At 38.7% G+C, this 23,804-nt stretch overlaps 2 protein-coding genes across 2 annotated transcripts in view; one reads left to right on the top strand and one right to left on the bottom strand.

The window, feature by feature from the left end:
- Positions 1-4,452: 4,452 nt before the first annotated feature.
- LOC310733830 (uncharacterized protein) overlaps positions 4,453-23,804 on the top strand; it is a gene marked incomplete at its 3' end in the record, with an annotated part of 115,945 nt that continues 96,593 nt past the window's right edge. The window contains exon 1 of the mRNA XM_083555260.1: positions 4,453-5,166. The remainder of the gene's footprint in view (positions 5,167-23,804) is intronic.
- Positions 12,232-14,887, bottom strand: LOC310735320 (cingulin-like). The gene is made up of 3 exons (XM_083557968.1): positions 14,624-14,887; positions 14,251-14,414; positions 12,232-12,513 (listed from the first exon to the last, which is right to left on the bottom strand). Exons 1-3 carry the CDS (start codon positions 14,675-14,677, stop codon positions 12,372-12,374), a joined length of 360 nt encoding a protein of 119 aa, XP_083414094.1. The 5' UTR covers positions 14,678-14,887; the 3' UTR covers positions 12,232-12,371.

Consider the following 23,804-nt stretch of genomic DNA (forward strand, 5'->3'; position numbering starts at 1 on the left):
TTCCACATTTTCAAGAAAAGCTAGACATCGTGAGAAGAGGTCGGCCAACCCGGAAGCTAGCTAGCTTGTCTCAGCCCTGGGAAATGGTTTGTTCTCCACTTCCAGACCAGTAAATACGAGCGGTACCACTGGCTTACAGCCTCTGCATCTCTGGTGAGAGGGTTGTATTTTATTAAAGTTTTTATGTTTTTGTCATGTTATTAGACAAATATTGATTCTGAACTGCTCCAGATGATGTAGGTACACAGTTGCAGTTGTAGTGTAGAGCTTTGGAGCTTGCTTTGGTAAAATGGTGTTCACCCTCCATATGCAAAATGTCTCTCTCTCTGTAATGCCACGCGTTGTTATATTGCGTTTTTTGTGTTGTATCGATAGTTTCTATAATTGCGACATGATAGTGGTGGTATTAAGAGGTGGATTAAGTCGAGTAAGTCCTCACTGAAGGCCCAGGTACCAAATGCATGGCCCGCAATTGTTATTAACACTGTACATAAATATTGAAAGCGCTTGTTGGCTGCTTTTCCTTCACTCTCGATCCAACTCAACCCAACAACTGATGGTCTAAAACACATTAAGAAGGCAAAAAATGTCACTTCAATTGTGAATTGAAAACAATTACAAATGGCTACCTCATGAATCTGATGAGAGAATGTCGTGAGTTTGCCAACAATACATAGTTATTGTATTAATATATCATTTCATATAAAGTAAATTACATGTTGCCCAAATATAGAGGTGCATTGTGCAAAAAAAAAAATGTCCAGTGAACCTGGCACGATCAAGATGGTTTGGACATGTGCAGAGGAGGGACATGGGATATATCGGTAGAAGAATGCTGAGTATGTGAAGACACCAGAAAGGAGGAAAAGAGGAAGGCCAAGGAAGAGGTTTATTGATGTGGTGAGGGAAGACATGCAGGTAGTTGGTTTGAAGGAGGAAGCTGTAGAGGACAGAGTAGTATGGAGACGGATGATCCGCTGTGGTGACCCCTAATGGGAACAGCCGAAAGACGAAGAAGAAGATTTAGGAGCAGAGGTGCTTCCTGAAATGTGTGTAAGCAGAGAAAATTTGGTTGCAGAGGTCTCAAAACTTATTTGAAGCTCATTTAGGTGTCTGGCATAGATTCAGAATACATGTATATGCTTTGCATGTTTATTAGAGTAGTCAAATATACAGTATAATTACCACTACTTTACTACTTATCTTGCTGCTAGTATGCATATATTAGCCAAGATAACGTATAATACAAATACAGTATTTATTATAACCTAGACAATGCCGTCACACTTTATTGTACATTTAGCTCTGTATACTGGTATACATTATGTAGTCCCGTGTGGAGGTCTGCTAAGTTCTCATCAGTTCTATATTATCTAGTATTCTTTTAAGATATTTTATTGTGCACTTCAAGCCTGGAGGAAAGTAGTTTTATTTTAATGTGTACTAGACCCCCTGTATATGATTGAAATGACAACAAAAAGCCACTTAACCTGTTATGTGCACATAAATCACTAAGAAATTTCTCCAACTACCCAATGACATTTTGTTATTGCATGTACAGAAACAGCACGAGTCGCAATTCATCCAAACGCCACACCTGATGTAACTATGAAAGCCTCCAAAGCCTGATATACGGGTGTGGCAATCTTTACCTCAAATATGTGCGCTCCTTTCAAAACTCCAAATTGCACAGCTATCATCTGGGAATGTAGTTCGGCTTTTAATACCGATGTCCCTGTACACACGATACTGCCTCTCTTACAGTATCTCCCAGTAATTATTACCTCACACATCTCAGAAAAAAATTAAACAATCATGAAGTCATGAAGCATAGAGACAGTTGCAGAGAGTCAGAAGATCATTCTTAGATCAAGAAAGAAAGAAAGAAAGAAAGAAAGAAAGAAAGGTGCTTTATGCTTGTCAGATGTAGTCTTTCTTTGCATATTCCAGTTATGTTCGGAAGCTGGGTCCAAGCACAGGGTCAGCCATGTTGCAAAGTCCCTGGAACACAGGGTTTAGGGGCCTGGGCCCCTAGGTGGCAGCTTGACAAACCTGGACCTTCCGATCTGTAACCCAGAGCTTTTTAACCACTGAGCTCAGAATTAATTCTTAACCAGATGAAATTTTGACTGCTCAGGGCAGAGACATATTATTATTATCAATGTTTTGAATATACACTACATTTCCAAAAGTATTGGGTCACCTGACATTTTCTACTATATGTGGTTTTTTATTAAACTGTTACCACAAAGCTGAAGGCACTCAATTGTATAGGACTATAATACAATTTTGCATTTACTTGAACTTGAAAAACCCAAACCTGTTCCAGCAGAGGAATGCCCCAATGCACAAAGTGAGCTCCTTGAAGATCTGGTTTACATGCTTTGGACTGGAAGATCTTGAGTGATCTGCTATTGAGCTCTGATCTCATACCTACTGATCACCTTTGGAAAGAATTAAAAAGCTGTCTGCACCCCAGATCTCCTCACCTACATTACTATTTGCCTTTCACAATACACTCGTAGCTGATGAACACAAATGTCCATAAGCACACTCGAAAATATAGTGGAACATCTTCTCTGAAGAGTGGATGGAATTATAAGAGCAAATTGAGACTAAATGTGGCCTGCATTGCTCAAAAATATCTAAATCTAAAAATATACTAATTGGACATGATGCATACTCTTCAGCTAAATGCATTCTGAAAAATACAATCGACTAGTAAATGTTACCAAAACAAGAGCACAACAGCTTATTTTTTTTTTGGCATGCACTGCCACTCCTTCACACACCTCTTTTTCATCATTACACTTGACACTCTCCCACCTTTTTAATTAAAGGGACTGGTATGAAAGCTATTTGCTCCAAGCTACCTTTAAGGACACTCCTGCTTTTCACCTTTTTTATTTTTCACATGAAGACATGACACACTTGGCTATTCTCTAGAAAATTCAATTAACTCCACATATAACTATGGCGTGTGACCGCATGGCGTGTGATCACTACGGACATTTTTTCCCTTTTACACTTAATGCTACTCATTAGCTGTGTCACACGGATTTCCCCCCCATTTCTTCCCCCTATTTTTAAGAGCACATGAGCTAGACAAAAATACGCTGACTCACACTATAGGGCCAAAAGTTTGTGGTCACCTGAACAAAAGTCTAAATTTTCCATTATAGTAACCTCCACTCTTCTGGTAAGATGTTCCACTAGATTTTGGAGGGTGCTTGTGGAGATTTGTGCTCATTCAGCAACAAGGGTGTTAGTAAAGTCAGGTACTGATGTAGGTGAGGTGAGGAGGCCTGGGATGGAGTCACCGTATATTGTTTTTTTTTTACCAAGGAATTTCCATGACCAAAGAATGAATTCTGCAGTCATTCTCTTTAGTTGTCCTCCATGATCTCCCAGACCTTTTAGTTTTGCTGAGTTTGCCAGTCCATTCCTTATACTAAAATACTGTATAAGGATTAATTATCTTCCTAATTTGTCATAAAATAATGGCTAGAAGAACCTGGCTATACCTGGCCACAGCTGACTATAAAACTGCCAAATGACTATAAAATGGCTACTGAAAATAAAGGACTATGTTAAAATAGCTGCGATTTCTAAAGTATAAAATATATATGCAAAAGTTCTTTAAAAACCTCAGAATGCTGAACTATCCATGGTCTTGGAAAAATAAAACACTATCTGTATCTGTTGCTTTGATTGTTTTTCAAAATTAATATTGCATTTATTTCAAATATACTATAACTGTGTTTGAAAATGTGTGCCATTTTTTCCCCCCAAAAGGCACCAGACAAATCATTGTCGGATTGCGAGATATACAGTATATATGTGACCACACTGGAATATACACTCTCACCGTTTTCCTGGAAACCAACATACAAACCTTACCTTTGTCGGGTTATTTGTTTAAATCCCCCCAGACGTTTTCCCAATAATACCCGCAACCCACTGTGTAGATGCATACAAAAGATAGCAAGCCAGGCAGGTATAAACTCGCACATACATACGTACAAAAGCACATCTGGAGGATTCTCAGTCCTTTAATACCTCTCTGTGATTTCAGGTTTTGTGGATATTAGTCATATCGTATGAGAACAGCTTGAAAACGGAGCGAGTGTGAGCTTGGATGAAATCACAATTCAAATCTGTTACTAAAATGTCACAGGCATGAAGTCATCCTGGTGTAAAAGCATGGGAATAATGCGGCGTGGTGCGCACACACATCTGGCGAAATCACATTGCAGTAAAAAACAAACAAACAAACAAACAAAGCAGAATAGATTCGATCCTAATATTTTCCTTTTTGGGCAAATTAAAAAAAAAAAAAAAACTTTTATGACCTAGGCGATTTGTTCGTAGACATTTACACACTGCAGGGTCAAAAGTATGTGGATACCCGATCATCAGATACAAAAACCTCCACTCATCTGGAAAGGCTTTCCACTACATTTTGGTGTGTGGTTTTTGTGATTTCTGTTTATTCAGATATAAAAACATTGAGAAGGTGTGCAGTCGACTTTTTAAATTCGTTCTCAATTCAGAAATGATTGTGGTTGAGGTCACAGATCTGCTCTGGGCAGATCATTCAAGTTCTTTTACTCCGTACTTAGCAAAAAGTATGCCACTGTGCAAAGAGGCATTGTCAAGTGAAAACAGGTTTGTACAGGTTCTAGTTTCACTAAAGGGAAACTGTAAAGCTACAGGTTACAAAAGACATCCAATACTGTGCTTCCAACAGTTTATAAAAGAACCACATACAATGTGGACAAAATACTACACTACACCATACTGTATAGACAATAGGTTGTGGAAACCTGATAATAAGATTTCTATGTGCTTTCTGAACTTCCCATTCCACAGTTAGAGCAGCTACAGAGATTTGTGCTCATTCAGCCACGAGGGCATTAGTATGGGGAACTATTAATGTTGTATGAGGAGGCCTGGGGTGCAGTCAGTGTTTTCAAATCATCCTAAAGGTATTCAATAGGGTTTATAGCTCTATAGCAGGATACTCAAAAGAAGACATCTACAGAGACAGCAGGGAAAGTTGAAGTGGAGGAGAGTGGAGGTTCGGGTTGGTACTTTAAATGTTGGTACTATGACGGGTAAAGGGAGAGAGGTAGCTGATATGATGGAGAAGAGAAAGGTAGATATGTTGTGTGTTCAAGAGACCAAGTGGAAAGGGAGAAAGGCCAGGAACATTGGAGGTGGGTTTAAACTGTTCTATCATTGTGTGGATGGAAAGAGAAATGGTGTAGGGGTGATTCTGAAGGAAAAGTACAATACGTGTGTAGTGGAGGTGAAGAGAGTTACTGATAGAGTGATGAACATGAAGCTGGAAGTCGTGATGATAAATGTCATCAGTGCTTATGCTCCACAAGTGGTTTGTGAGATGGCGGAGAAAAAAAATTCTGACGTGAGTTAGATGGAGTGGTAGAAGGTGTACCTAGGAATGAAAGATTGGTGACTGAGGCAGACTTTAATAGTAATGTAGGTGAAGGGAACAGAGGTGATGAGGAGGTAATGGGTGGGTATTGCTTTAAGGAGGGGAATGTGGCAGAAAAAGGGGAAATGGTGGTAAATTTTGCCAAAAGGATGAAAATGGCAGTGGTAAATAACTTTTTTTTTAAGAAGAAGGAGGATCATAGGGTGACGTATAAGAGTGGAGGAAGATGCACACAGGTGAACTATGTTCTATGCAGGAGATGCAACCTGAAGGAGATGAAGACGATGAAAAGTGGAAAGTCAGAATGACCATATGAAGCATGGAGATGTTTAGGAGAGATGGCAGTGGAGTTTTTAACAAGATTGTTTAACAGGATTTTGGAAGGTGAGAGGATGCCTGAGGAATGGAGAAGGAGTGTGCTGGTACCGATCTTTAAGCATAAGGGAGATGTGCAGACCTGCAGTAACTACAGGGGAATAAAGTTGATCAGGAAGTTGATGCCTGAAAGAGCACCACAGACACATTATTTGCTTCGAGAATGTTAATGGAGAAGTATAGAGAAGGTCAGAAGGAGTTGCAGTGTGTGTTTGTCGATTTAGAGAAATCGTACGACAGGTCACCAAGACAGGAGTTGTGGTATTGTATGAGGAAGTCAGGTGTGTCAGAAGTATGTGAGGGTGGTGCAGGACATGTATGAGGACAGTGTGAAAGCAGTGAAGTGTGCAGGAGAAATGACAGACTGGTTCAAGGTGGAGGTGGGACTGCATCAAGGATCGGCTCTGAGCCATTTCCTGTTTGCAGTGGTGATGGACAGGTTGACGGACGAGGTCAGACAGGAGTCTCCATTGACTATGATGTTTGCGGATGATATTGTTATTTGTGGTGAGAGTAGGGAGCAGGTTAAGAAGAGCCTGGAGAGGTGGAAGTACACGCTGGAAAGAAGGGAAATGGAAGTCAGTAGGAGTAAGACAGAGTACGTATGTGTGAATGAGAGGGAGGGCAGTGGAGGGGTGCGGATGCAGGGAGAAGAGGTGGTGATGGTGGAGGAGTTTAGATACCTGGGGTCAACAGTGCAAAGTAATGGAGAGTGTGTTAGAGAAGTAAAGAAAAGAGAGCAGGCAGGGTGGAGTGGGTGGAGAAGAGTGATAGCAGGAGTGATTTGTGATAAAAGAGTATCTGCAAGAGTGAAACTGAAAGTTTATAGGACTGTGGTGAGACCTGCGATGTTGTATGGTTTAGAGACAGGGGCATTGAGTAAAAGACAGGAGGTGGAGCTGGAGGTAGCAGAGCTGAAGATGTTGAGATTTTCGTTGGGAGTGACGACAATGGACAAAATTAGTTTATTGGAGTTTATTAGAGGGACAGAGCATGCAGGACGTTTTAGAGACAAAGTAAGGGAGGTGTGGTTAAGATGGTTTGGACATGAGGTATATCAGTAGGAGAATGCTGAGGATGGACCCACCAGGAAGGAGGAAAAGAGAAAGGTCAAGGAGGAGGTTTATGGATGTGGTGAAGTAGGACATGCAGGTAGTTGGTTTGAAAGAGGCAGATGTAGAGGACAGTGGGGTGTGGAGACGGATGATCCGCTGTGGCGACCCCTAATGGGAGCAGCCGAAAAAAGAAAAAGAAGCAGGATACTCAAAATCTTCTACTCAACCCATGTAAACAGGTTTGTCTCCTAATTCAAGTGAAAGGAAAATGCAACACTATAGCATTAAAGATCTCCTATAAAATTGTACACCTCCAGGATTGTGGTAATTTTGTAGAAGAACCACAAATGGCTGGAAAAGTCAGGTGTCCCACTCCTTTTGCTTATAGTGTAATGTTCAGGTGCCCACATACTGTAGATAAGGTCATATAGGGAGAATACCAGTTAGTAGATTGGCATAGAATGGCTGTCTGATGACAAACACATCACTGATAAGATAAAACTTTCACAACTTGTATGCAAACAATCAGGGCTAAATTTCACATCAACCACTATGACCAAGCTCATTTATAAGCTCATAAGCATGACGTAAACACAGTGTTGCTCTTCGCTTCCTTGCTTTATTGCCCAGAATGATCCGTGTCCACTCCCAATGCACATTTACTATCTAAGCAATTAACATTTTTTATAAATTATAGTTTGAAAATGTTTTTATTTTATTCAACAGAAGAAACCAAAATATATAATTTTTTTAAGATACTTGAATTTGTAGGTTTTTTAAATAATAAATAAAATAAAAAAAACAATCAAACATTCACCTTTGTTTAAGGTTCATTTATTTTTCATAAAAATATGTAAATATGTAACCCAGCCATTAGGGGGGCACAAGCCTGTGCACTCTTAGTGCCGGTCCCAAGCCCGGGTAAATGGGGAGGGTTGCGTTAGGAAGGGCATCCAGCGTAAAACATGTGCCAAATCAAATATGCGGATCACAAATGAGAATTTCATACCGGATCGGTCGAGGCCCGGGTTAACAACAACCGCCACAGGTATCGTTAGCCGACAGGGTACTGGTGGAAATTGGGCTACTGTTGGCCGAAGGAGGAAAAGGAGAGGAGGAAGACGTCTACAGAGACGGCAGGAAAAGGAGCAGTGTAGGAGAGTAGAGGTTCGGGTTGGTCCTTTAAATGTTGGTACTATGACGGGTAAAGGGAGAGAGGTAGCTGATATGATGGAGAGGAGAAAGGTAGATATGCTGTGTGTTCAGGAGACCAAGTGGAAAGGGAGTAAGGCCAGGAACATTGGAGGTGGGTTTAAACTGTTTTATCATGGTGTGGATGGAAAGAGAAATGGTGTAGGGGTGATTCTGAAGGAAGAGTACAGTAAGAGTGTAGTGGAGGTGAAGAGAGTTTCTGGTAGGGTGATGATCGTGAAGGTGGAGGTTGAAGGGATGATGATAAATGTCATCAGTGCCTATGCTCCACAAGTTGGCTGTGAGATGGAGGAGAAGGAAAGATTCTGAAGTGAATAAGATGAAGTGGTAGATGGTGTACCTAGGAAAGAACGATTGGTGATTGGGGCAGACTTTAATGGGCATGTAGGTGAAGGGAACAGAGGTGATGAGGAGGTGATGGGTAGGTATGGTTTCAAGGAGAGGAATGTGGAAGGGCAGATGGTGGTAGAATTTGATAAAAGGATGGAAATGGCAGTGGTGAACACGTATTTTAAGAAGAAGGAGGATCATAGGGTGACGTATAAGAGTGGAGGAAGGTGCACACAGGTGGATTATGTTCTGTGTAGGAGATGCAACCTGAAGGAGATTGGAGACTGTAAGGTGTTGGCGGGGGACAGTGTAGCTAGACAGCATCGGATGGTGGTCTGTAGGATGGTTTTGGAGGCGAAGAAGAAGAGGAGGAAAGTAAGGATTGAAAGAAGAATAAGATGTTGGAAACTGAAGGAGGAAGAGTGTAGTGTGAGGTTCAGGGAAGAGGTCAGACAGGGGCTTGGTGGTGGTGAAGAGGTGCCGGATGATTGGGCAACTACTGCAGGAGTGATGAGGGAGGCAGCTAGAAAAGTACTTGGTGTGACATCTGGAAATAGAAAGCAAGACAAGGAGACGTGGTGGTGGAATGAGGAAGTGCAGGAGAGCATTAGGGGGAAAGAGGTTGGCAAAACAGAAGTGGGATCGACAGAGTGATGAGAAAAGTAGGCAGGAGTACAAGGAGATGCGGCAGCAGGTAAAAAGGGATGTGGCGAAAGCCAAGGAAAAGGCATATGAGGAGCTGTATAACAGGTTGGACACTAAGGAAGGAGAAAAGGATTTGTACCGATTGGCCAGGCAGAGGGACCGAGCTGGGAAGGATGTACTGCAAGTTAGAGCAATAAAGGATGGAGAGGGAAATGTGTTGACTAATGAGGAGAGTGTGTTGAGAAGATGGAGGGAGTATTTTGAGCAGCTGATGAATGAGGAAAATCAGAGAGAGAGAAGGTTGGAGGATGTGGAGTTGGTGAAGCAGGATGTAGATAGGATTAGTAAGGAGGAAGTGAGAGCAGCGATTAAGAGGATGAAGAATGGAAAGTCGGTTGGACCAGATGACATACCGGTAGAAGCATGGAGATGTTTAGGAGAGATGGCAGTGGAGTTTTTAACCAGATTGTTTAACAGGATTCTGGAAGGGGAGAGGATGCCTGAGGAATGGAGAAGGAGTGTGCTGGTACCGATCTTTAAACATATAGGAGATGTGCAGACCTGCAGTAACTACAGGGGAATTAAGTTGATCAGTCACACCATGAAGTTATGGGAAAGAGTAGTGGAAGCCAGGCTGAGAGAAGAGGTGACCATCTGTGAGCAACAGTATGGTTTCATGCCGAGGAAGAGCACCACAGATGCCTTATTTGCTTTGAGGATGTTGATGGAGAAGTATAGAGAAGGACAGAAGGAGCTGCATTGTGTATTTGTGGATTTATTGAAAGCGTACGACAGGGTGCCGAGAGAGGAGTTGTGGTATTGTATGAGGAAGTCAGGTGTGTCAGAGAAGTATGTGAGGGTGGTGCAGGACATGTATGAGGACAGTGTGACAGCAGTGAAGTGTGCAGTAGGTACGACAGACTGGTTCAGGGTGAAGGTTGGACTGCATCAAGGATCGGCCCTGAGCCCTTTCCTGTTTGCAGTGGTGATGGACAGGTTGACGGACGAGGTCAGACAGGAGTCTCCCTGGACTATGATGTTTGCAGATGATATTGTGATTTGTGGTGAGAGTAGAGAGCAGGTTGAGAAGAGCCTGGAGAGGTGGAGATATGCGCTTGAGAGAAGGGGAATGAAAGTCAGTAGGAGTAAGACAGAGTACATGTGTGTGAATGAGAGGGAGAACAGTGGAGTGATGCGGTTGCAGGGAGAAGAGGTGGAGAAGGTGGAGGAGTTCAGGTACCTGGGGTCAACAGTGCAAAGTAATGGAGAGTGTGTTAGAGAAGTAAAGAAAAGAGTGCAGGCAGGGTGGAGTGGGTGGAGAAGATTGACAGGAGTGATTTGTGATAGTAGGGTATCTGCAAGAATGAAAGGGAAAGTTTATAGGACTGTGGTGAGACCTGCAATGTTGTATGGATTAGAGACAGTGGCATTGAGTAAAAGACAGGAGATGGAGCTGGAGGTAGCAGAGCTGAAGATGTTAAGGTTTTCGTTGGGAGTGACTAGGATGGACAAGATTGGAAATGAGTTTATTAGAGGGACAGCACATGTAGGATGTTTTGGTGACAAGGTGAGGAAGGCGAGATTGAGATGGTTTGGACATGTGCAGAGAAGGGACATGAATTATATTGGTAGAAAAATGCTGAAGATGGAGCCACCAGGTAGGAGGAAAAGAGGAAGGCCAAGGAGGAGGTTTATGGATGTGGTGAGGGAAGACATGCAGGTAGTTGATGTGAAAAAGGCAGATGTAGAGGACAGGGTGGTATGGAGACGGATAATCCGCTGTGGCGACCCCTAATGGGAGCAGCCAAAAGAAGAAGAAGAAGAAGAAGAAAAATATGTAAATATGTAAAAATACACATTGATTTAACAGACATTTAAAAGCATTAGGCTGTACCATTATGAGTTTAGACGGAGAGACTGTACATAAAAGGTGAAGCGGTACATCATAAAATGCTTGTACTTGATTTCCACCATTGGTCGCGTGGAACAATATAATGTATTTGTACAAAAAAAAACACAATTCCACACAATTCTTTTTGTTCTTTAATGCGATGATCTAATCTAATAAAACACTATAATGAAATCGTATGCAAGCGAGTTCGTTTTGGAACGCAGCGCCCCCTGGAATGTGTAAGTTTTGGATAACGGCTCGTCGAATACGCTCACGGACGTTCACAAACACACACAAATTTAAGTACACGCCTCCTAAAGAGCATGTGAGGAGACATGGGTCAAGTGCATCGAAAATAGTTGCCCAGGTATTTAGCATGAAATCCGTATGCATTAGTGTTCCAGTACTGTGTACTTTAGCATCCTTCTAGCTCATACCACGCTGCGGAAAGTCTTTGTGCTCTGGGAAGACTGTGGTTTAGTTTTCGAATGTACTAAAATTCTATAAAATAATCAGTGCTTCAGCTACAAAAAAAAGAAATAAAAAGTGCAGCATTCCTCAGGCCCTGTGTGTATTATGCTAAAATGTAACTTCTAGAAGTAATTGTTTTGGGATGTACCAAAGTTCAGATGAATCACAGCAACCGATTTATATGGTGTGACATTTCACTAATTCACCAATTATGCATTTTGCTTTTGGGACTTAGTGGAGACCAATATCTCCCTTTAAAGTTTGCAAACAGATACATCTGAAATGGTGAAATGTTTTGACTGCGGCCTTTTATTATTAGCCGTCAGGTCCATTGCAATTTGCACTAATATACCCAGACATCACTACTGAATACTGTGAAAGGATAAAATAGTAATGATGCGACTGTATTCTTATAGCTACTAGGATGAATAATATTACAAGATACATCACTTAGCTTTGAGTCAACTTCTAGTTAATGCGATGCAAATGGACATATTGGTGGAAAACATGGGGAACACTGATCTGCTGATTGAGCCCAAAGCTAATAGTTTGAATGAATTATATTATTCATATGTTAAAATAAAAATAAAAGAATTCAAAGAATATTCGAGGATTCACACAAATTTGGTGTTAAACGAGGCCTTAAGAAAAAAGCCGAAAGCTGCGATTTCCTTGCAAATTTCCTTCACATTTAAAGTCAGCGTTTCATTTTCAAATAGGGCTAACACGCATTAATGCACAGCAAGTTGCATCACATCACATTGACAGTACTGTAGTATATGTTGGATACAGGTATATCCTACTTTGTACTGTATATCTACAGTAAAATCAATCTTGCCTTAAGCTGACCTGCACAAAGTGTCTTTCATCCTCAAACACATTTAATTCACCCAGATCATCTCAGAGTGCACTTTTCCTCACACAGTATCTCCATCTAGCAGGAGCTGGTCTGTAAATTGCTTTCTGTGAGGATAGAAGTGATGGTGGACGAGTCAAACAGGCCGTCGTCGTCGTCATCATCCGAGCTGAGACCCGGAGAGCCAACTGATAAACGTCGGGCTTGCTGGATCATCCTCCTGATTTAAGTAAATACAACGGCTCAGATTCCATATTTCAGCTTTTTTATAATTAAAAAGAAGAATGTTACTGCCTTCAGCTAAACTCAAATCAATACAAAGAATCTGCAAAATCCACAACTGCTGAAGTGAAGGAATACAAGTCTCTACACCATGGAAAACCACCAGCCTTATGGCAAACACTGCCCTCTCCAGTGCTGAATATGTACTAAATATTGGAGCAATAATAATAATAATAATTATTATTATTATTAATAATATTATTATTATTCATTCATTTTCTCCCACTTATCCGTTGAAATCTTCGCAAATGTATAAATAAAATTTTTTTTTAAAATCAATCACATGTAGATAAGTATTCAATACTTTGTTGAAGCACCTTTGGACCAATTAAAGTCTTTTTGAGTTTGATGCTACAAGCTTGGCACCTATTTTTGGGCAGTTTCTCCGATTCTTCTTTGTAGAAACTCTCGAGCGCCATCAGGTTGGATGGGGAGTGTCAGTGCTCAAGTCTGGGCATTCAAAGGACATTCAAAGATAATCCAGTAGACACTCCCTTGTTATCTTGGCGGTAAGCTTAAGGTCGTTGTCCTGTTGGAAGATTAACTGTTTCCCCAGTCTGAGGAGCAGAGCGCTCTAGCCATCCCAGTTCCTGCCGCAGAAAACCATCCCTATAGCATGATATTGCCACCACCATGCTTCACTGTAGGTATGGTACTGGCCAGATGATAAGTGGTGCCTGGTTTCCTTCAGACATGATGCTTGGCGTTTAGGCAAAAAGTTCAAGCTTTGTTTTTTTAGGGTCGAAGAGTCCTTCAGGTGCCTTTTGGCAAACACTAGGCTGTCATGGGCCTTAGGATTGGCTTTCATCTGGCCGCTCTACCATACAGGCATGAATGGTGGAGTGCTGCAGAGATGGTTGTTCTCCTGGAAAGTTCTCCTATCTCGCTGGAGTTCTTTCACAGAGTAACTATCAGGTTCTTGGTCACCTCCCTGACTAAGGCCCTTCTCCCCAATTGCTTAAACTTCTTCCATTTAAGAATGATGGAGGCCACTGTGCTCATTGGGACCTTCAATAATACAGAAATTTTTCTGTACCCTTCCCCAGATCTGTGCCTCGATGCAATCCTTTCTGAGGTCTACAGACAATTCCTTGGACTTCATGGCTTGGTTTGTGCTCCGACCTACATTTACTACAGATGGACTCCAATCAAGTTGTAGAAACATCTCAATGATAATCAGTGGAATGCTGGATGCACCCGAGCTCAATTTTAATAGTCATGGTAAAGGCTGTGAATACTTATATACGTGCGATTCTGCAGAGATTTCAAACAAAGTTCTTTTACATTGTCTGTATGGGGTATTTTTTGTAGAATTTTAAGAAAAGTTTTAAATTTAATCTATTTTGGAATGATGCTGTAACAAAACGTGGAAAAAGTGACAGGCTGGATGCACTTTATTTTAAAATGCACATGAATGCAGGTCAGCAGTTACAGTTTGCATCATGGGAGCATTGCAATATCCTTCATGTTTGTCAGTGGTTTTAATGGGGGAAAAAATAAGTGATAAATTAAATTCCTTTAAAGCAACTAATAAATTGAACTAATGCCAAAAACATTTGGATTCTGACAGACTCTTTGTAATGAACACGAATTGGGACTGTATTTATTATTTAAAAATTAAAATAAATAAAAAAAAAATCCCATAATTTCTAAGTTACTCAGTGATTAAACTTACTTGAGTTCGTTCTCCAGCGTTGTGACTCGGGTCTGGAGTGCTTCTTTCTGTTCCATTTGTTTCTCCATGTCTCTTACAGCCTTTCTCCGCAATCCTTCCAATCTCTCCACCTCTTCCTCTCCTTCATCCACCTGCCTCTTCGATGCCTTCACAAGTAGAGACAGCTACACACACACACACACACACACACACACACACACACACACACACACACACACACACACACACACACACAAACACACACACACATAAGCATGGCTATGGGAAATGACTATAGAAAATGTATACTTAGAATAAGTGTCCTCTTATTAAGAGAGAGAGAGAGAGAGAGAGAGAGAGAGAGAGAGAGAGAGAGAGAGAGAGAGAGAGAGACCTGGTCTCTTTGCTCAATGATCTGCTGCCTATCCTCATCCAGAGTCATGGTCATCTCTTTCAGCTTCCTCTCCAGGCGGCGTTGTGAGGACAGTGCTGCGGTTTTATCTCTACAAAACACAGTTATTCATAACAGGTGTGTTTATGCACTTAATGTCTCCTAGGAATAGGAAAACTTGTGTATAATAATTTCAGATTCTTCCTCAAAGACATGTCAAGGTGATTCACATGAGAGAAAGAAAGTAATGAAAACCCCTCCCAGCCAAACAGCTACAAATATAGAGAAATATGACTGTATTCAAGATATATTTGGATAAAATGATTATTAATAAAATATTTCATTCCAGAAAATCTCATCAGAATCAAAACCAGGTTTATTGGCGACATGTGTGGACACGCACAAGGAATTTGGTTCCTTTTACTATGCTATAATTTATAATCCTGTACTTTTTTTTCTAACACAGTAGAAGCTTCAGTTAAAAATACACTAAAAATGTAAACTTTAAAACAGTTTAAAACTGTACACTCTCCAGAATATTTAGGTATAAAATACAAAGATGTCCCGTAAAAATTTACACGTATTTACAGTTTAAAACTTTACACTCTCCAGAATATTTATGTACAAAATACAAAAATATCCCGTAAAATTTACTTGTGAATTATGTAAGAAATAGGAAGAATTGTGCATTTACACAAAAAAATCCCTTTTTTTTTTTACAGAAAAAAATTGGCAGCTGTGGTTGCCAAAATAATTTTGTAAAAAATACATTACAATTTAAAACTGTACATTTTAATATAAAATTTTGCAAGCACTTTTAAACTGCACCTCCTTATAGACCATTGACGTTGACTCTAAATGTGAAGAACTGCAACCCAGTGTACACAGATTAGGGATGTAAAAACTGAAACACCAAAGTAGATATCCCTCAAAAGATAAGTAATGTAATGTAATGAAAAGTAATGAAAGCAAAAAAAAAAAAAAAAAAAAAACACTAAAGTGCCTTGAAGGATTTATTAACCACAAAGCAGCAAACATACATCTCTAATTTCTTAACATAAATTTGTAATGTGTACTACTGTCTATACACAATGCAATAAAGAGATCGCGACAGATTAATGATTCTCTCATTGGAGATGGAACAGGGTATGCAAACAAGTGGATAAAATTTTGATACAGGAATGCTACTGTTAACTAATGTTACCAACTAAATCGTATTGTAAAGTGAAATTAGTGAAAAAAAGTAAAGTTTTATATTTGTTAAAAGTCAAAGTGACAAGGGCCCTAGCCCCCAAGCCACTGCATGAGCTACCTTAGATTTGTTTCAAATCAATAAAGTGAAAATCATATAATGTTTATCCAAAAAGACCTACCTCTGCAAAAACACCAGAGTTGACGCCAGTTCTAATGGTTAATGAATGTTAAAACAATAATAGCTCCCAAACATCAAGCAGAAGGCAGTGATGAAAGAGGTGATGTTTTCAAGTACAATGTTTCGATCCACACAAAACATAAACCTCTTCGAAGAAAAGCAGGACTGACCTAAGAAGAACATTTTTTTTTATAAACTTATAAAAAGAAATTACAGATAAAAAAGAAATACCAGATTAACTGAAAAAAATGGGGGAAAAATATGAACTTACCACACACAACAATGGTGGGAGTCAAATAAACATCTCTACTTCCCCTGCCAGGCATGTGTCCTCCACGTAGCAGGACATTGCATCATATTTCTCGTTAAAGTAAGACAGCAAAAGCAGCAACATTTGTTTTACATTTTCAGAGCAACCAATTAGCTCTCCCCTCAACTTTGTCACTGCCTGTAAGAACTTTTTGTTTTTCTTCACACCAACAGTATTTAAGTAGTTTAAGAGTCGTTTGCCCTTGAAATCCAGATTTCGTGTGAACGTTTCTTGAAGACCAATTCCAGTAAGTTCATTGAACCAAAACGGCCACTCTTCCAAAAGGATTTTTTATTTTGCCCCTGGTTGACTTATTTACGCTGTGTGTAGAGAGTCAATTTCATTAGATGTTTAACTTTTTGTAGATTTACAGTAGGATGCTGAGACATCATCTTAAGGTTTTCTTTCTTTTCCTGCTGGCTCTCAGGGGTCTCTTCAAGCAGCATGAATTTTACATTCCAGTTAATGCACCCGTAATTATCCTGGATTGTTGCTCTCTGGTATTTTGTCGGTGTAAGACTCATCAACACGATGCTTTCGTTTTCTTATTTTAGGGGTTGTAGATCGCTTCACATTTTCAATCCTATATTGCAACTGCTTAACTAAAGAATGGTACCCTGGCCCAACCACATCTCCCTCTATTACATCTTGCAGGGATTTTGGATATTTTGACAACATCTTTTTGGCAACTTCAGTAGAATGCCTTCTACTTTGGGCAGAACCTTTTCGCATCATTTCAGTCACCACAATCCGGACCATTTCTCTTCTCATTCTTGGACTTGGTCATTTTTCTCTCTCCAATACCTTCATCAGTTCCTCTGGGAACTTCTCCCACTGTATCAGAAAGGTATCCACCCAGTCAAGATCAAGGCTATGGGAGCTGCTGGAAGAGAATGATTGTAAACTACTGGGTGAAAAAGACTGCAAGGTTGTGGCATGTCCTGGTGATGAACCAACAGATGAGCTGCTGGTTTCAAGAGTCTGGCCTGCAAAAAACACACACAAAAAGGAATTGTCAATAACACAATGTAAATGTTTTTATATTGATTACCTTTTAAATGTTTTAGGCAAGCAAGTTTGGGCACTAGTAGTATTCTGTTCTTGACTTTTCGGGCTTGAACTGGCCTCAACACTGACAGCAAATCATTTTAATCTATAAACTTGAAATCATCATAGGTCTCCACGCCTAGAGAATGCAAAGTCTCTTCTAAAATATCTTTAGTCACCTCTGGAAGGTCAGGCAAGACCTCATTGATGGCAGAGGGTAGAAATGTTCTCTCAGAGTCAGTCATTTCTGGAATCAAGTTAGAAGTGAATATAAGAGAGAAGTAATACTACATTTAAGACAAGTCTTCAATTTTGAGAATAAAATATGTTTGCGGATTTATCTGCCTGCACATCTAAAAGTACAAAAAAAACACGTGTTCATATTTTCAATATGCAATAGTGCAAAAGTTTAAGGCACCTTAGTATTTTTACCCAAAATATTTTTTAAGCCAGTTATTTATATATTTTGCTGTAGTGTGTCAGTAGGAAATCAGTTTAAATTCAGTTTAAAAATCACTTAATATTTCTTTTGACATTAATAATCCAGTAAGTTTGTGTATGCACAAAAAGTCACAAAATCTTATGCTCTACAAAGAGATCTGATCGTACATAATTGAGTCCATCTGCAATTGCACAAATTAACAGAAAAAGAGACGCACTAAATACAGAAGAACTGTGGCAAAAACCGGGAAGATGCTTGAAGAAACGCACCTGCAAAGTTACAGTACTGTGAAAACTTTTAGGCACTTGTGGAAAATGCTGTAAAGTGAGGATGCCTTTAAAATTAATATAATAAATAGATTTATTTATCAATGAACTTCTATTAAATAAATAAAATCTATATCTGTGTCCACCTATTGCATTTAAAACGGCTGTCCTCCCAAGTACACTTGCACATCGATTTTCAGGTTTTGCAGGTAGGTTTCTTAAAGCATATTTCAGTTAGCAGTTTTTATCTGTTTCTTTATATAATTGCAGATGAACTCGATGATGGTGAGTTCACATCTTTTTGTGCAGCAACTGATGCCAGACTCTATGTTCATACAAAAATTTCACTGGATTATTAAAATTTGTTTAAAGAAATGTTTGGAAATGTAAATTGATATTTTCTACTGATACACTACAGCAAAATATATAAATAGCTGGCTCAAAACCATTTTTGGAAGGATAAAATAGCAAGGTTTCTAAGACCTTTGCACAGTCCTGCATATGTTCACATTTTATTTGCTATATTTATGTAGCATTTAAGTATTGTTTTTTCACCACTGTGCCCAAAACATTTTTTATTCCGACAGCACACTGTGTTTTGGTGGAATGACTTGGTGCCCATTAACAATGTATGATGATAATGGATAAAAATCCACCAAGTCATTACTGCTAAGACATTGCACCCTGGTACTTTGTTTTGTGACAGAGTACAGATGGTATTCAGAATGATAGTCAGCTTTATGCATTTCCTTTACAAAATACACAGCTGCATCATTTTGAATTAAAATAATAAGTAGTTCTCCAAACTCAGTGGACTCACCATTTTTCAACACAAGGAAAAGACCCTTTTTATATGACGTACCTCTGTACATTATGTCTGTGGATAAACAAGTATTAACTACTGAAAAGCTAAACTCTCGCACTGCATGTTTAATTGATTCACTGTAAAGGTTGGGGTAAAAAGTGCAACCGTCTTTGACATGCAGAAGCTGACTGCATCCTGGTCCAGCTGAAAGATATGCTTGAAACATCTGATGTCTTTCAGATAATGTTAGGCAGATGTTTTTGAAATTTTTCAAATGCCTGGCACATCTCTTGAAGTAGCTGTGTTTGCTTTCGAATCGCATTGTCCACAATCTAATTAAAGGGCCAAATTTAAGTGCTGGGTAGTGCCTCAAAAAGTGATGTTTTGGTTTTAGTGGACACTCCGGAAATAAAGACTTTCTTGATTCCAAGTATTCTTGGATTAGAATGGCAAGATAGGCTACCTGTGCTGATGAAATCTTTTGTGCACAAATCAAATCAACATTATCTTTAAGCTGGAGAGTAAGCTGCCACACATCATCATCTGGATTTTGCACTTTGTCACCAATTAAAACAGGAAGCAACCTAGAGAAATTCCAATTCTGAACAGCTTGTCCGGAAAGCTTGTGCACCTCTGAGTTGACAGCACATGGCTTTGTGAGCGCATCAGTTCCTTTGTATTTAAACTGCTTGATGCGTCTCTGCAAAATTGAATATATAAGCCATTGCCTATTTTTTATAAAATACTTCAAGTACAATGCAATATCATAGGCTAAGATGCCCTCAAAAATGTCATGGCCTAAACAAAGTGGAAGACCAGGCTGGCAAACATGAATAGATTTCAGAGTATTAAAAACAGAGTTTACCTTTATTCCTTTGCTGCCTTGACTGTTTTTAGTTTGTTGATCACAAACTGCAGAATCGTAACTTTCAGGGGTGCGCTGTGGACCACAAACACTTGGGTCATCACTTTGTGTGATTTCACAGTATCGACAAAAGTATTGAGAATGGCTGAAATTTTCAGTAAACCCACCAATGCTGTGTGAACCCAAATTATCACCAGTGATACAATACAGGGCACCTTTGACTGTTTCACTGCTTACAGTTATTCCGTTTTCCTCCAAATCTTTTAAATCCACTAGTAGCGCTGAGAAAACCTTCAAACTCCCAAACTGTTTAAGATCTTTCTCTGCACATAACAAGACAAGTGACATGTGATCAGAATTGGATACACTGCAACTACTTTGTGCTTTTTATCAGCAGAACCAAGTGGATTGACAAGTTCAAAAGCATCCTGGTAAAGAATTACTTTTAGGCATTTTGAATTTTCAAGGAAGAAATAGTTGCACTTAAAGTTTTTGCCATCACTTATGTCACCAAAATCATCTGAGTCTGTTTTACAAGATGTTTCTGACACTGAATACTTCCATAATTCTGATTTCAATATATTGCTTAAAGTTTGTATCACAGGTATTTAGTATGCAAACCTTTGTGTCATATTTTCATCATTGCCTAATGACACTTTCTTAGGCTCTATGTATTGGAACTTTTTTTTTTTTATATTTGAGCCCTTGAATATGTTGTTCTCAGTGGTCCCTGATGACAGAAAGAGAACAGATCTGAATTTTTTACACATTCACAGACTTTCCTAACAATATCATCTGTTAAACATATTTCATCATTCAAAAGTAAATGGAGTTTACTTAAAGTTTAATCCTGTCCCAACTCGTGTACATTCTGCATCTCTTCAACAATTGTCTGTATTGTTGAAGCTGGAAGCAGGAGCTGCCCTTGCAATTTTAGGTAGAATAAACATACAGTCCTAAGAAATGATTCACTGAAATTCTGTGGCAATTCACTGGCTTCAGGTGTTGCATCATTCGTGCTCTGGGAAGCATCTTCACATGAAATAGCGGAGGAAGACTGAAAAATAGTTTCCCTGTAAATGTCACTTATACTATCAATCGAACATGCTCTATGTTTCCTGGACATATGAGCAGTAAATGATGATTTAACAGTGAACATTTTTTTACAACCTGTTACAGGACACACCACAGGTCGCCCCTCCACTATATGCTCTTTTAAGTGGTGTATAAGTTCTTTAACGGTGTGAAACTGGCGGTCACACAGTGATATGGCGCATTTCAAATCTGAAACAAAGGTTCTGGGAGTAACAGAGGGTTCAGACTCATGTGGTGCCGATAGAAATGAGCTTTAAAAGCCGCGTAAGTGCAAAATGTCCACTTACAGTCATCACAAACACACTTAAAAAAAACCCAATGGGGTTCATTCCTATGAACTCTACAATGCAGCACATAACCCTTCAATGTGTCTAGTATTTTGTTGCAAAATCGACAGGTAATCGTTTTTAAAATGATTGACAAAATATGCCCTCTGTCACAAACAGGTGTCTGTATGGTGAAGTCTTTCAAGGTCTAAAAAAAAATCACTTTTCTCTTACTAGTGCAGAACTCCATGTGCTGCCTGATTAGCGTGCTCTCAATAACGGCTTGTTAACTACTTCAAGATCGCTGTTCCCACGACAATCAGGAATCAGGTCTAATGCTGATTGGACGAGCCAAAGTTTATCATTTTAAATTCCTACACAAGACGTGAATTTACGCGGGAATGTAAATTTTTATATGAGAAATCATTACCGTTACATATACAATTGTGAATTATGAATATTAGTAAATGGAAAAACAACAGAAACTTTTTTTAAATTTGCAATTTAATATAACAAATGGCAGACTGATGAACACCTAGGCTATGAAACAAATGACGCATAACTATTTGAAAGACAAATATAAAATGTATGCAATACACCACTACCTCATATATAATTTTTACACTTAAAAACAAGCCTGAACTCATATATTGTTAATGCCTAGTCATTTCAGACATGTAACAGGTTTTTTTTAAACATTTATATTAATAGAATTTTGTTGTACTTATTTTATCTGTAAATATTACATGCATTTGTAAAATGTACAAACTCGATTCCAAAAAAGTTGGGACACTGTACAAATTGTAAATAAAAAAGGAATGCAATAATTTACAAATCTCATAAATGTATATTTTATTCACAATAGATTAGAGATTACATATCAAATGTTGAAAGTGGGACATTTTGAAATGTCGTGCCAAATATTTTCTAATTTTGGATTTCATGAGAGCTACACGTTCTAAAAAAGTTGGGACAGGTAGCAATAAGAGGCCGGAAAAGTAAAATGTACATATAAGAAACAGCTGGAGGACCAATTTGCAACTTATTACTTCAATTGGCAACATGATTGGGTATAAAAAGAGCCTCTCAGGGTGGCTTTGTCTCTCAGAAGTCAAGATGGGCAGAGGATCACCAATTCCCCCAATGCTGCAGTAAAAAATAGTGGAGCAATATCAGAAAGGAGTTTCTCAGAGGAAAAATTGCAAAGAGTTTGAAGTTATCATCATCTACACTTTACAAAAATTCGATGTTGTGGTTTTACACAAATTCACAGTTAATTTCACAGACATTTTTTACAGTGTACAACTATAAATTTTTGGGGTAAATAAGGTACAAAGATGTCCTTTTAATGGTACTGTCCCAGTGGCAAGCTGTTGTATTTCTTTCTTTCTTTCTGTTTTATGATCATATATAATCATAAAGCATATAAAGCAAAAAAATTATGACTAAAAATGAAACCTGTCAATTACACAAGGGTAACTAAAAAAAACAAAAACAGGTAACACTAGACATTTCATCCCCCCCACTTTTGAAATGATGTCTACGCCCCTGCATTGTTAAATGTAAATATCGCCCAAATCCCCCAGGTATTCTACACCAGATCAAACCCACACAATAATGCAGTGCTCCACACTAAGTTACCCTTCATCTGATAAAACTTAAACTAGACATGGCTTATAATGAAGTTAGCAATCCCTGTTTAGCAAGTCTAATTTTACAATTTCTTTCTTGTAGATTATATATACACACATATATCTGAGTGTTATATAGATATATCAGCTGTCTTATAAAGTGATGAGCAAAGAGAATCATAAAATAGTTTTAAATTAATAAAAAAAAAACTTACAATTTTTTTACTTTACATTTAAGAAATACCAAATACCATCCATCCCTTTGACCCTGATTCCCAAATCAAAAAAAGTACATGAATTATTTCAAAAATAAAAAATTTGTTGTAAACAGAGACAACAATCCAAAACATTTCTTTCCAAAAATCCTTCGCATAATCACATTCCAAAAAAAAGTGATATTGGTTATTATAATTACCAAAAATAAAGAATTTTATTTTATTGTTAAAAGTTGTTTCATCTTCATACATTTGCATTAATTAATCCACAACTGATCCCACAAAAAAACCTTTTTCTTACACTCAAAACAGAAACAATTAAAATTGATGGTCATAACTTCGTATTGTTGAAATATAAAGCACAATTTAGTGTTTGTGTTGAGAAGAGATGACGATATCATTAAAAGAGAATCGGCGGCGGGTCCACAATGAGTTTCAGCTGGTGTCTTCACCATGGCAACGGTCGATAAGGCTCATAGTAGGTACTGTAGGATTTACTGCTAGATTTTACACACCAAACCGATGGAAAAATGGTATTTCTTTAAATAGAAACGGCAAAAATAAGAAGCGATGGCCGCAGCACAAATCTGCAGACTTGTTAATTTACTGGGAGAATATATTTATTATATTTTGACTCGAAGCAACCACTGATGATGTTTTATCATTCTGAGTAGCTTACAGAATAAAAATCATTAAAAACAAGAATCAAATCTCCTAATTAAATGTTGAGTAATAATGCTTAAAGAATATTTAAAATACGAATAACAAATAAGGAAAAAAAAGCAATACAGCTTCTGTGGCGGCCAGTGGCAGAAAAAAAATGTGGCAGAGGCACGAAAAATACATCGTATTGAAATACATTAGATGGAA

The sequence above is a fragment of the Silurus aristotelis genome (genome assembly GCF_946808225.1).
Source record: "Silurus aristotelis genome assembly, chromosome: 1".
NCBI lineage: Eukaryota > Metazoa > Chordata > Actinopteri > Siluriformes > Siluridae > Silurus > Silurus aristotelis.